Source organism: Spermophilus citellus (assembly GCF_964194105.1).
Source record: "Spermophilus citellus genome assembly, chromosome: 2".
Lineage (NCBI taxonomy): Eukaryota > Metazoa > Chordata > Mammalia > Rodentia > Sciuridae > Spermophilus > Spermophilus citellus.
Genome location: NC_138183.1, coordinates 83,700,535 through 83,715,142, shown reverse-complemented (window position 1 = coordinate 83,715,142; position 14,608 = coordinate 83,700,535). Strand labels below are relative to the sequence as shown.

Here is a 14,608-nt window from a genome sequence, read left to right as displayed (position 1 = left end):
CGTCCCAAATTGCTACTTAGCTCATGAAATAACAAGGGAAGAAGAAGAAGAAAAAAAAAAACAAAAAACCCTTAACTTTTCTACTGATGATCTTGTTAGCACTTTTTCTGAATTGGTCTAAAGCTTACTAAAAGAGTACTTCTAAGCAAATTAATAATAAAAGTACAATTCCTTGAAGGTTTCTTTATGCTATTTAAGGAAAAAAATGTAGGGACTAAGATCAACACATCTATTTTGTGAGTTTTATTAAGTTATCAAGTAAAGGAAATGTGCTCAGAAAAGCTTTCTATAGTTACTTCATACTACTTTTTAAAAGTAAGGCTACATTTGAAAAGACTATCTACTTTAGGCTCTTAGGTAATTCTGATTTTTGTTCTTATTACTTGAGAGATTAATGAAACTCAGATGTTACGAACATGAATTGCTTTCCAACAGTTATGTATTGCACCTGTGTGTGTGTGTGCGCGCACACGCACACATCTTCATAGAATATAAATTTAAATCAAATTTCAGCAAATAATGCCAAATACTATTATGTGTAACACACTGATTTTTCTATTCTATATTTTTTTTAAAATACTGACTGTGAGTAGTGAATTGATTTCATTCCAGATTCATGAATCTTCTGAAATTTGAAGACTAATGTGGGCCAAACCAGCCCATGTGAAGTAAAGGAACAGTCAGTGAAAGATGGCATTGGCTCAAGAAAATGAAGTACATAGCCTTCACTATCCAGGTCCAGAAATATACCAGCAGCCCTATCAGGCAGGTCCCTTTCTCAACTAGTCTGATCATTCATAAGAATAAATGGAGGCAACAGCTCTGGGAAAGTGACACTTGAATGGAGACCTGCAGCATGCAAATGACAGTACCTTGCAGAGAGCAAAGAGAACAAATCAGAAGCAAGAGAAAAGGCAGCTGCAAGGCCTAGAACAGAACAGATACCTGCTGGGATCAAGTAAGAGAAAGTAAGACTGATGACCCAGTAAGCATGGAGGAAATTAGAATATGAGTATTCTGGGAATCAGACAGTGCATACTAAGGGGTTTCAATTTTAAGAATAATGAAAGCTCTTGTCTACAGTGTGGTTTTCAGGTTGTTTTTAAAGCTGAATTTTTATTTGCTCTTTATCTGGTATGATCTGTATCATAATCATTCTTTGTTATATATGTTGCAAAATATCTTCTCCTAGTATTCTGGCTTGTCTTCTCATTTTCTGTGAGGTATCTTTTGATGTACAAGTTTTTTCATTTTAACTAAGTAATAAATACTATCAATTTTTTCCTTATGATTTGAATTGTGATCCATTTAAGAACTCTTACTATAAGAGATTTAAAAAAAAAGTTCTTCCAGATTTTTTTGTTTTGCTGAGGTTTTTAAAGTTCTGTTTTTTAATGCTTCTAGGATTGACTTCTGCATATGATAAGATGCATACAAGAAAAACTGTCCCCCTACTAATAGTTACTAGGATCCAGCTTTCTCCCTACTTATCTGCTTGCCCATTCTGACATGTATGTGTAGATCTATTTCTGAGTATTTCACTGATTATGTTATGTTTTGGATAGAGACTTCCCCCAAAGACTTATGTGGGGTTTGGTCCCCACTGCAGCAGTGTTCAGAGGTAGGGCTGGGAAGTAACTAAATCATGACAGCTCTGACCCCATCAATGAATTACTGCATTGATGGATTATTATCTGATGGTGCTACTGGGATGTGGTGGATACTGGTAGGAGGTAGGGCCAGTTTGAAGAAGTCAGTCACTGGAGATATGCCCATTGGGACTATATCCTGTCCCCAGCCATTTTTTTCCCTCACTCTTTGCCATGAGGTGGGTAGCTTCCCTCCAACACAATCTTTGAGCATAACATTCTCTCTAATGCATCCCACAAATGATTTTAGTATTTCATATCAGGATCTATTCTATTCTCGAAAGGCACAGGTTTAAATATTTTTAAATCATTGGACCCTTTGTGAATATAAACACCACAAACACTATTATTGAAAAAGTGTATACTATCCTCTCCCCTAAAAAACATACACCCAATTTTGCAAATGTTTCGGGGTCTTAATGGACAGCCCAATGCCCAAGACTGAAATCCTAGATCTAAAGACCTAGTATCATCAAACCTACCTAATGATAACTTTTGGTTCTTATACTAACAGGAAGATAAAACACAGTATGAGTCAAGCATATCCAATCAATCTATGGCTAACCAATTCACATGTGGTTCAAGCACACCCAATTTTCATTTTCCTCCCAAAGCTAAGCTATGAACAATCCTAACAGTGGATCTCAGGATAAAGGAAATATGATACCAGCGTTTAAAAAAAAAAAAAAAAAAAAAGAACATGGCATAAAGAGAACAAATAAAGGAAAAGAGCAGCCCAGTGATTACACAGGTAAGCTCTGAACTCACTAGAAATTTGGATTCCAGTTCTGCCATTTCCCCCTTATGTGGCTTCAGGAAACTACTTTTCCCTTCAGAGCCTTAGTTTCATTATTTGTGAAGTTCAGATAATAGTATTTCCTTCCAGGGTTGATGTGAAGATTAAATAATTCATATAAATGCTTACTTAGCACAGTACTTAATACAAAGCAAATATTCAATAAACATTCACTCTTTTTAGTTACCCTTTTAGGGAAAAAAATAAAAGCCTGGAGATATGATAAATCTAGACAAATAATGGATACAAAAGGACACCAAGTTTTAAAATGAAAATTCCACAATGATCAAAACAAATAGGCTAACAAAGTCATGTTAGACTAGATAGTACTTTAGTGTCTATCAGCACCAGTCTTACATTTTTTCCCTTCATTTATACTTTTTTTCCTTTTATTATTGATGCATTAGAGCTTGTATATAATGGTAGAATTCATCATTACATGGTCATATATCCACACAATAAAATTTGGCCAATATCATTCCCTAGTATTTTCCATGTCTTCCTCCGTCCTCCTGGTCCCTTTTCTCTACTGATTTCCCTGAGATCCTTCCCCACCCCTACACACTTCTCTTCCTTTTTCCTCTCTAGCTTCTACATGAAAGAAAACATACAGTCCTTAATTTTCTGAGCTTGGTTTATTGTGCTTAACGTATCATTCAAGTTCTATCCATTTTTCTTTATGGTTAAATAAAACTTCACTTCATATATATCACATTTTTAAAAAATCCATTTGTCCACTGATAGACACCTAGGCTGGTTCCATAGTTTGCTAGCCTTGCATCTGACAGATCAGAAAACTTAAATGAAATTCCTAAGGTCAAAATATAAGTGACCCTCAGGTTTGTGTATTTTCTATTACTCCATGCTTTTCCTCAGTCTGGGCCCAAAACTGTGGGGTGGGGGGAACTAAATTTAAAAAAACAGGTCAAAATACAGTATTTACTCACTTAATCAATATTAACTGAACAATATTATAGACAAATTATTGCATGTTTACTGAACAAATAGTTACTTTTTATTGTACAAATGCTTACTGAAAATTATGAGCTACCTATTATTCTAAGCACCATGGCTACACAAGTAAACAAGATCTTTCCAGCTAGTGAAGGAAAAGTAATACACAAACAAATCAATCCTACTACATGCTATGAGGAAAATAAAACAGTCTAATGGAGCAGTGAATGAACTAGATGAAGCAACACATAAAAAGGGCTACAATCCAGAGAATTCTTTCCTAAGGAAAAAACAAATGAGCTGAATCTTTGAAGATGAGCATGAGGAAGACCACATCAAGACATGGAGAAGAGTACTCTAAAAGATGGAAGAACTGGTGCACGAACTCCAATCAAGAACATGCTAAGCATGATCCACAGACAGAGAAGAAAGCCAACATGGCTTTATGACAGTTAAATGAGGAGTGTGAGTGGCATGTGAAGTCACAAAGGTAGAGGAGAGGAAGGTCAGCTCATGCTGAATCCGTGTTATCTGTAGACCATGGTAAGAAACTCAAGAATTTTTCCTAAATAAAAGCTGACCATCTGAAGGTTTTTAAGCAGAGGAACAAAAGGATTCCACTTATGGAATGGAAAAAGATCACTTTAGAAAAAGATAACTCTGGCTACCAGGTATAGAATAAAGTATAGGAAGACAAATGCACAAACAATATCTCTATAGGAGTAGACCACAGGAGACAAGCTGGGAGAGTGCCTGAAACTGGGGGCAGGTGGAAGATGCATTCATTGTAGAAAAAAACAATTAGGAGGCAGATAAGACACCATTTTTGATAAAAGTGGTGGGCTTGGATTTCTTCCCCCATATTAGCCAGTCTTTTAAAATACTGATAACAAAGACCTGAAGTTCTGAGGGGTATTGGTAAGGGCAATAAAGACAAAGAAAAAATATGCCTACAAGGGAAAGAGAAACATCACTAATGAAAGAAACATCACTAATTAGCTACAGTAATCACAGTGTGGCACTGGTGAAAGAAATGAAGAATTTAATGGAAGAGAACAGAGTCTAGAAATAGATTCACACATATAGTTGATTTTCAAAAAATGGTGCAAGGGGTATTCAATAAAGTACAGTCTTTTCAATTAATGGCGTGGGAACAATTTAATCAGATGTCCATCTGAAGAAAGAAAAATTAAGCTGTATCTTACACCATAAACAAAAACACAACTGTATCATGGGCTAAGTATTAAAAATCTTCATGAGGAATAATATTAAGAAACTATTTGTGATCTTGAATTAAATGTTGAAGTAAATGTTACTTAGAAACAACACCAAAAGTAAGATCCACAGAAGAAAAAATAATAAACTAGAATTAATCAATGTTAAAAACACGTGCTCTTCAAAAGTCACTGTTTAAAAAAATGAAAAGATATACTATAGAATGAGTTTATATATTTGCAAAATTCACAAACTTTCAAAATTCAATTTAAAAAAACTCAAAAAAAAGGGAAGATTTGAACAGATACTTTATCAGAGACAGAGATGGCAAATAAGCACATAAAGACATTAAGTATCATTAGTTGTTATGGGAAAATAAAAATATGATGAATATCCCTATGCACCTATTACAACAGCTGAAATAACCTCAAAAATCTACAAGTGCAAGTACTGGTAAGGATACAGAGCATAGGTTCTTTCATACGCAGGAGACGACAAAATAATGAGGCTACTCTGGAAAACAGTATGTCAGTTATTTGGAAAGTTAAATACACACTTACCATGTTACTTATTTGGCAATCTTATTTTCTAGGTAATCTACCCCAAAGAATTGAAAACTTACTTTGAAAAGCCTCAATGTGAATATTCTTGTGGAATTACTCATAATTACTCAAAACTGAAGATAATCCCACTGTCCTTTTCAAAGAGAGAATGGATAAACAATGTGGTATATCCATACAATGGAATACCATTCAATAATACAAAGGATTGAGCTATTGATATGGGCAATCACACAAATATCAAATGTTTATACAAAATGAAAGAAAATTAAAAAGGTTACACAATGCATAATTCCATGTATATAGGACATTCTCTCACTTTGGGAGAAAAAATATTTTTAGTGGTAGCCAGTTGCTGAGGATAGGGGAAAGAACTGTCGGCAAACTAGGGAATTGAAGGTGGAGGAAAGCTATTCTGTATTTAAGTTGTGATGACATGTGTCTATATTTAGTTATCAAAACTCACTGAACTTTTATGCTATAAAGGATAAATTTTACTTTATATAAATTTACCTCCATAAATCTGACTTAAAAGGAACATCAAATACCCATAATGTGTATTTCTAAACTGCCAATTCCAAGTATCTTAAAATATGCCTGAAAACATAAAAAAAAAAAAAAAAATACACAAAATCTGCAAATGCCTGTAGTATCATTTTATCATGTTTTCTACCGTTTTCTTTCACTCTAATATCCTTGGAAACTTCTCTTATTGAAAATAAGATAAATGTGTTGATTACATGTAGTAAAATGTAAAACCAAAAAGCTTACCAACTTAATAAAATTATTTAAAAGTAATTGAAGAATTATTTCATGGGGCTGGGGTTGTGGCTCAGTGGTAGAGTGCTCGCCTAGCAAGCAGGGGGCACTGGTTTCAATCCTCAGCATATAAAAATATAAAAAATAAAAATATTGTGTCCACCTAAAACTAAACAAATAAATATTTAAAAAAGGAATCATTTCAAAACACATTTCAGAAGCATTTTAAAATATTACAAACAACAAAATAAAATGTCCTTCTGCAACAGGATTTGGTGAAGGTACTAAAATATTTGAAAGAATGAATAAGCGGGATATAACAATCAAGTCATTCTTATTATTCATTAAATTAAAGGATTCTAATCTTTTCACAAAAGTCCTTAAGCGAATTCTTAAGACAACAAATGCATTTTGAGATAGAAGCCTTTTTAAACTGATTTCCTATGAAGCTTTGAAAACACAAAACTGAAGTCTTAACAACTTCACTTAAATGCTAAGAGTCAAGCAGCCATTAGCCCTTTATTTACCTCTTTGAGGTAAGCATGCCTCCCTTATAGTCCATTCTTCCTCCCTCCCTCTCAATTTTGAGGGATACAAGGCAGGCACTGTTCACAAGGATAAAAGTCTTTGACTAAATGGCAGCTGATGATACTGCTTGGAGGAACACTATTAAGAAAGAGAATTATAAAATCAAAGATAAAAACAAAACAAAAAACCACACATGGGTTCAACCCCAGTACCACACAAAGAGAGAGAGAGAGAGAGAGAGAGAGAGAGAGAGAGAGAGACTGACTTATAAAAAGCAAATAACAAAAACAAAACAATAATAGGGTTAATAATTTCCAATTGTTTCCCTGCAAGCTAACTGAAGTGAAACCTGCTTTTCTGTGTAACAGTGCTTCCCCTTTGATGCACACTGTGCTCCTATGTAAATGAATGCACATTTGCAGATCTAGGAAATATAACGTCCACAGGCCTTAAGTGATACAGATGTACCCACCCATATTCTATAATTCTGTTAACACTTTGTGCCAGACTCTCTCTTGAGCTATGGAAGTGAGCTATGGAAGTGCATTTACTGAAGGGGAGGCAGGCTCCTTCCTAAACAGAAATATATCAGCACTTCAGATCATCACTAGTTTAAGGGAAGAGCTTCTAGATATTTCTCCCAGAGAACCTTTGTAATGGAAATAACTGAGTGCATACCTCAAATCAGAAATCCTGTTCCTTAGGAGTGCTTTTGTGTCTTTTTCCCCCCTGAGATGTATGTGTGTGTGTTGGGGGGGTGGAGGACACAATTCTGAAGTACAGCTGAGTTGAAATATTACTTAAATATATTAGTCTTTGTTATGAGAAGGGAAATTATTGCCTCTTAGAGCTTCATCAAATTGCAGCAGAAAGATTAGATTATGATTACATCACTCAATAATAGTCTCCTGCTTCACAGCAAATGAGCCAGTTTAAAAGTGGAGGGGAATGGGTAGGCATACCAACAGAAGATAAAGAAGGATGTGATACAAAACTCCTTAGGTTTTAATGCCATCACAGCTTTTTAAGAGCAGATGAGCATAGCCCTACAATTATAAAAAATAGGACATCTTCAAGCCAGCCTCTGCCCCTAGACTTTACACATTGATGCAGCCTGTGGCCAGCATAGCCTAAGAAGCCTTTAAACTTCAGGCATGTAAAGACAGTCACAAAGATGAAATAACAATTTCCACAAAGCTGAAATAACAACCTCCAAGAAAATACAAAATCAATTTTACAGCTTTTTAAAATTCCATTCCATATTACATACATTTAGAAAATATCAATGAGTTGAGAGAAACACAAGACAAGGAGATTCAGCAGCATGTTTCCTGTAAGCACAGGTTTAAAAAATAATGTAAACAATGAGTTGTAAAAATTGAGCTATTGAGGACTAAATTCTATGCATAGAAGACCTTTTATTAGCCAATGCAGAGGAATGAAAATACTGCTTTTGGATACTTAATATATTTTTGCTTTTGTTAAAAGTGAAATTGTATTGTTTATTTTATTTCAAGTTTTCTATTACTGAAGGCTATGTGTCCACAGAAGTATACATCATACACCTTTGATGGAGGGAAACACACCCATTTGTTTTTAAACACCTCCACACATTTATACCTTTCTAATTTTTGCCTAATGGCCAATCTGTTTAAGAAAACAAGGGAAATTACCATAAAGGCTCACTGCCCAAATGGCTTTGAAAGTTAAAATGGCAATTTTGAAATCTACAATAGAAAAGGAGGAACATACATTTTTAAGTTGTCATACTGCAAAACCCTCTCCCAAAAAGTCAATCTGGAACACACACACACACACACACACACACACACACACACACACATTAATTTAAGGGTCAAGCATATGACAAGGACAATGAAAGAAAAATCTAAGGGGGAGGGGGTGCGGGAACAATTCCCCTTTGGTATTGTCTTTCTTTTTTTAAACTAATTCAAATACATATAGGATGGTAAAGGCAAAGTCATTTAAATCATTTCCTTAGTAATACAAGTAATATTTAAATAGATTTAACAGTGCTGCTCCAAACCAATGAATTATGGGTTTAAAACCTATTAAAATGTAATGTTTTTTTTTCCTGAGCTGAGAGGAGAGAAATTTAAATCCACTGAATTTTAATATTTCAGCTTGAGCTGCAGGAGGTAGAGAAAGTCCAAATGAACTATTCCATCAGCACCATTCAAGCATGAACATTTTAATCAGTTTTACTTCCTTGGAGTTCTCTAACACAGTTTACGCTGTCATTCTGAAAGCACTTAACACAGAGAGTGTGAAAAACCACCAAGGCTTGTTATTGCCTTCACAATTGATGGCAAATAATTTTGCAGACTTCCTATCATTAAAATGTCACTGCTGAAAATTGAGGTTCAGCATTTCTAGTGCCAAACTACATTTTCCTACAACACCGTGGCATACCTGTTCTTAAGGGTTTTTTTGGGGGGGCGGGGCTTTTTATTTTAATGCATACATTCCTACCATTGTTTTTTTCTTCAAGAGTTTTTAAAGGGGTGGAGTGGAGTTCCAAAAGAACCACATTCTTCTATTTTACAGGGAAACATTTTTTTCCACGAATGTTCATACTGAAACTTTCTCAATGGTAGTTGCTTTGTTGAAATTCTTATAAGGTTCTAACTTAGTCTCCTTTATTAAGCATAACCACATTCACACAGCATGCACTGTGTAATGGATTTAAAAAGCATTTTAAGATAGTCAGATGATTCAATTTAATAATACAGGAAATGAAAACATCATTTCTAATTAGATCATATTACTAATTTAAAGCTGTGTGTTGTTCCAACAGTGTGATCTCTCAGAGATTCTAATTTAAAAACACAGTGGCTGGAGTAGGACACATGATAAGATCAAACTAGATACATTATATTCCCCTAGCCTATTTGGGGGAACTCAGGGAAAATTCAAGCAAGCATAAAACTAAAACACAAAATACTAAATAACTGTACAAAGAAAATAAAACAGGAATTTTCCCGGTTTTCTTCCTTATAAATAAAAGATAAATGGTATTTAACTTATTTCAATCTATCAACAGTCTTAAACTGAACATGACCTGTGAAAGAAATCATTATAACTGTGTTTCATTCCATTAAGCACAACTAGCTTATTGTCAGGAGAACAGCCGCCTCTCTAGGTTTTTGGGCTCACTTCAGCATTTTGCATTTAAACTGCATGGATCACTGGTTTGGCTCATTTACCAATGAAGTTAGAATAATATTGCAGAGTTAAAAAGGTGCTTCATCAGATTTCATTAAATCTGAGAACATTTGCTCTTGTCTGGATAGTGTGTATACATATAAAATAGATACATTGCCCTAATAAATAAATGAAGATCCCCAGGGTCCTAGAAGGGTCTTTACCTATTAGGAGAAAAACTTGTCTCAGTGCAGAAAATCACAGCAAACTACACTCTAAAAATCAAATTAACAAAATCTAAACCTGAATAATCATCATTTCTGTTAGCAGGTCAAAATACCAGCACCTCACAGCCATCACCAGGAGGATACACAACTGGTCCATTTAACATTCCAAAATGTTACAACTCTCAAAGCTACTGGACCCACAAGACACTACCAGGGATGGAAAAGACAGAGGGACCTTAGCAACAATTCATCAAGTGAGTTTGTAACTGGGCTCTTTCTTCCTCACAAGGTTTGTGGTTCTCTGAAACTGCTACATTTGTCTATTACTGCAATCTATTTTTCAAAATAGATTATATGATTTTGAGTCCATTCTCTACCTGAATACAATTAGCTTGAAACTCCTCGAGATCCACCAATACAGCACATGCTGCTTTGATAGCATGTAGCTCTACTGTGTTAATTCTTCAAATTTTTAGATCACAAAATTAAACTACCTTTATTTTAATAATTAAATCCAGATATACACAATATGTCTTTCAGTAGCTCAGTAACAATCTAATAAATCTTCATTTCCCTGAGAAAAGGCAATCTGTCATCCCATTCAAAATAAACTAGGTAAAAATGAAACAGAAAACAGTATAAAAATGTATTTGATGTGACAAAGAGGGGAACTTATTTTGATTTTATACCCTCCCCCTCATATCTTTAAACAACATCCAAAACAAAACAATGCATTTTTTTAATTTAACTTAATTTTTCCACTGTATACAAGTACATTCACTAAAAGACTCAAAAAAGGGTGGTGGGGAAGAAGCATTCCTAGAAAAGGCCACCAATGAGAGGTAAGGGAAGGCAATGACTGTCTTATAGCTAGTCACAAAAATGATAAACACTACGACATGACCCTGGCAAGCTCTCCTATAAGGCACTACTCTGTATATTTTTTCCTTATACAGCAAACACATAAAACTGGACAGTGGATGTGAAATAAAAATTCTACCACTTCTGACCTGTGAAAGACTTAATAACAAAAAGATGCAGACCATCCCAACATGAATACAACACATTCAAGCACAGGATGTTTCATGCAAGCATAGTTGGTGTATACATATATACTTAATTTTAAAAAATGTCCTCAACAATTAAGCTCAAGCACTGCTGTTTTCTGGAGTTTTAAGAAATAAAATCTAATTGTGAAATGTTTTCATCTCTTAATACCTATCCTAACTGCACCTAACACAGAAAATATATGATAAATGTTATTCCTGATTCTATGTGGCTTGTTCGGATGCAGCCTTTTTTCCAAGGGGCATTTAGAGGAAATAAAGGTTACTCTTTTCCATTTATTATGCCTGATAATTTGGTACCATTTTTTTCTTGTGGTCAGAGGGACACAAAATAGAGATCCAAATAGCCCATTAAAAACAAACTACAATCAGACTATTGCGCCCCCACTAGTGGCAATGATCCCAGAGTTCTGATTTCCTTCTAAAAAGACAGAGGCATAATTGGAGCAATATCTTCACTTCAGATTGATTATCAGCCGACCCTTATCTGCATCTTCACTCAGCAATTTGAATTTTAATGAAAGTAAATGGAATAATTAGCATTTCAAAGTGTGTTTGATATACTGAGGGAAAAAAGAGGGAAGACTGTGTATAATCTACTCACAAAAGAAAGCATTTGGGAGGGGCAGAAAGAGGAAGGTACAGTAATAGTGTCTTCAAGTAAGGAACTGCTTCTACTATCTGCACAGAGGTGTATACAGTACACTTTATAGCCAGGATTTCTTGCCTTTATTGTTATTTCTAAATTTTAGCAGATTATTTTACCTTAATTTGAGAAAACAAAAAAGTAAGTGGAGTTCAAGTGACTACCCAAACCCATGAAGTGCAGCAGAATTTCTATGCAGCAATAACATCACCATTGCCAGGAATGATTTTCTAACTAGGCCACTGATTTTCCGAAAAAGTGCAGTTCATCTATTATTTGTACCACAAATGGACACTAGCCCTCAAGAACCACTCATCACAGGGAAGGAAAGGTAGCAGGGGAGATGTGAAAATATACATTTTACTAAAAATGATTTTAAGACACTCCACATCACTGGAGAACAGATAAAAAGAAATCATATCATTTTAACATCAGGGTAATTTGTATCTTTGTTTCCTAGCCTAGCTCTGCAGCAGAAGCTGAATGCAAAAAGGAAGAAATATGAAAAAGAACACTCTCCTTAGGGGAGAATTTTCGGAAACATCAACTTAAATTGGTGAGAAGGTGATCCAAAGTTTCTGAGGCGGCCATCAAATTTCACATGAGATTTAAGGAAAAGTGCTTAATTTCACTCTGTGGTCACTATTGCCTTTTGCCCCTTTGGTGGAACAAAACTTAGAGACAGCAAGAGAACTGGTGATAAATACTAAGATCAGAGCTAAAATGGAAAGGCCACGTACCCCAATGATGGCGTTCAGTTCTGCCATGGTCACCTGCTTGGCCCGTTCCACAGCCTGCACCACTTGTTGCTGGTGCTATAAATGAAGATCAGAAACAGAATACAATTATTTGTTTTCTACTCAGAACAGCTTTTCCTAACATGTCCTCTAACTTTAATTACATGCAAAATAGCATTTGGGGCCTCCAGATTTCCAATCACAAGGCCCGGGTGATGGATGACCAAATGTCTAGGGTATGTCTGGGTGCAGACTGGTTAGGAATAACTGAACAATCAAGCACAGGTATCTGGACTATGCCTATGAAGGATGCTCCCCCCCATATGCGGTAGAATCAGTTTAAATTTCACTTTCAAGTCAGTGATATACTTTGACCAATGTCTTCCACTAGTACTAAAAAATAGAACCCAACTCACTCGTTTTCTTAGTATCCCCTTTTCTCTTTGCTATCTACAGAAATAAAAAAAATTTTAAAAAAGTTTTTAATTATATCCTACTTTTTGTATTTAATTATATCCTTCTTTTTGTATTTCTCCTCCTGGTATTTGTTAAATACTAGAAGGTCATTTAGAATTCATTTATGTTTCTTCTGGAAATGTGAAATGTGTTCATGTTTTAATCCTTGTTATAAAGTGTTGCATACATAAGAGATAAAAAAAAAACTCAGTTTAAGGTTGTCAGGTATTTCTTTTAAATTCAACAGAAAAACTAAAACCTACAAATTTATTTATTTTTAAAAACTAGGATGCATAGTACAGGAAAAGTCATGATTCTGTTCTAAAGATAATGGGCAAAAACTGATACTGGCAGCTTTCATAATATTAGAAAAATCAAGTAGTACAGATGTCTCTGCAAGGGGGCACTCACATCTGGACATATACAACTGCTTATACAACTACCTCTAAAATGTAAATAATTATAATTTCCAACTAAATGCACTTGAGCATTCTAGTATCTACAGCCTCAAATTTGATCTAAAATAGGTCTCTTTACTTCTTTAAACTAGATTTAATGAATGAAGAACCAAAGGACTGTGCTACGAAACAAGCACTCCTCTATGGAAGAGTCTTGTTTTGGCTGATCTCAAGAAACTTAGCTTTCTTCACTTATTTGAAGTCAATCTATGAAGCTCAACTATCATACTGCTTTATACATACAAAGAGCTATCCATTAAGTGTGAAATTCCCCTTGAACTATTTCAAAACCATTTCAAAACCCTCAAATGAGATTAATGAGGGTGACCACAATTTCTACCTATGAACTGTGTAGTGGGAATGTCGAGGCAAAGTAGGAAAGAAAACTGTCTTAAATAGTTATCTATAATTAATGTTTTCATTTTTGGTTTCTCAGCAGAAATGTGTATTTTGTGCTTATAACTACTAACAAAGAAAACATCATATTTTAGGATCATTGCATTTTAAGCTTTTAATGGGATCTTTTGATATTTTTAATTGTAGGAGTTTCAGTTTCAAAACAGGAACTTAAAAAAAGCAATCCTAGCCCTTACAGTTATCTCTGTTCATTCTCTTACTTTTAATGAAATATTTGCCTATGTGAATAATTTGTTTCTTTCTCTGAAGAAAGTGAAAATTCTGTGGGGAAAAAAAAAAACTAGGAATAGAGAAGTAGTAAATATAATGGCCACTAATAGTAACATCAGCTTCCCCTAAACTCAGACTGACCATGTTCAGTGTTTATTAAGCACTTACTATGACACAGAGCTCATGATTAAAGTCAAGCTGGTTCTTGGAATAGCAAAAACTGACAGTTTTCTTAGTGGAAAAAAAGGCAATGTGTAAGAAAACTCTTGAGATTTACTTAATACTCTAACGTGAAATTATGGATAGAAATTATTACACAATTTACTACCTTTTGCTTTCTGATATTCAAGAACAGTACTTAAAACTTGCTAGAAACTGAAACACAGAATCACTTGTACAGACATCTAACATGCATATCATTCATTCCATTCATGTATTCATTCACTCAACTTAAATTTTTAAGCTCTTTCTCTGCCATTTCTCCATCTTACTGACATTTTTTTTTATTAAACATTCAAAAAATAGTTACGTGAGAAAGAGATAAGAAAAATACCTCTACTTAGGATATCTCTACTATTAAGTTTATTCAACTCCTGCTTCATATACTGGATTCCTATTGCTAAAATGGGCAGAGACGCTTTAGACAGTGGGAATCTTTGTGATTCGGCTTTAACACCAAGCATATTTTCTGAGAAAACCAGAAACTCTCACCAATGAGACCTGCTTGAAAGTTAAAATGACAATGAGAGTCATGATTCAACTCC

General features: G+C 34.6%; 1 protein-coding gene across 9 annotated transcripts in view; it reads right to left on the bottom strand.

Moving 5' to 3' along the window:
- TLE4 (TLE family member 4, transcriptional corepressor) overlaps window positions 1-14,608 on the bottom strand; it is a 143,251-nt gene that overhangs the window by 75,945 nt on the left and 52,698 nt on the right. For 5 of the 9 annotated variants that reach the window (XM_081281002.1, XM_081281003.1, XM_081281010.1 and 2 more), the window contains exon 6: window positions 12,307-12,381. The exons of the other annotated variants lie outside the window; for them this stretch is intronic. In XM_081281002.1, coding sequence (XP_081137128.1) covers window positions 12,307-12,381 — 75 coding nt within the window. The remainder of the gene's footprint in view (window positions 1-12,306; window positions 12,382-14,608) is intronic. 9 annotated transcript variants of the gene reach the window in all.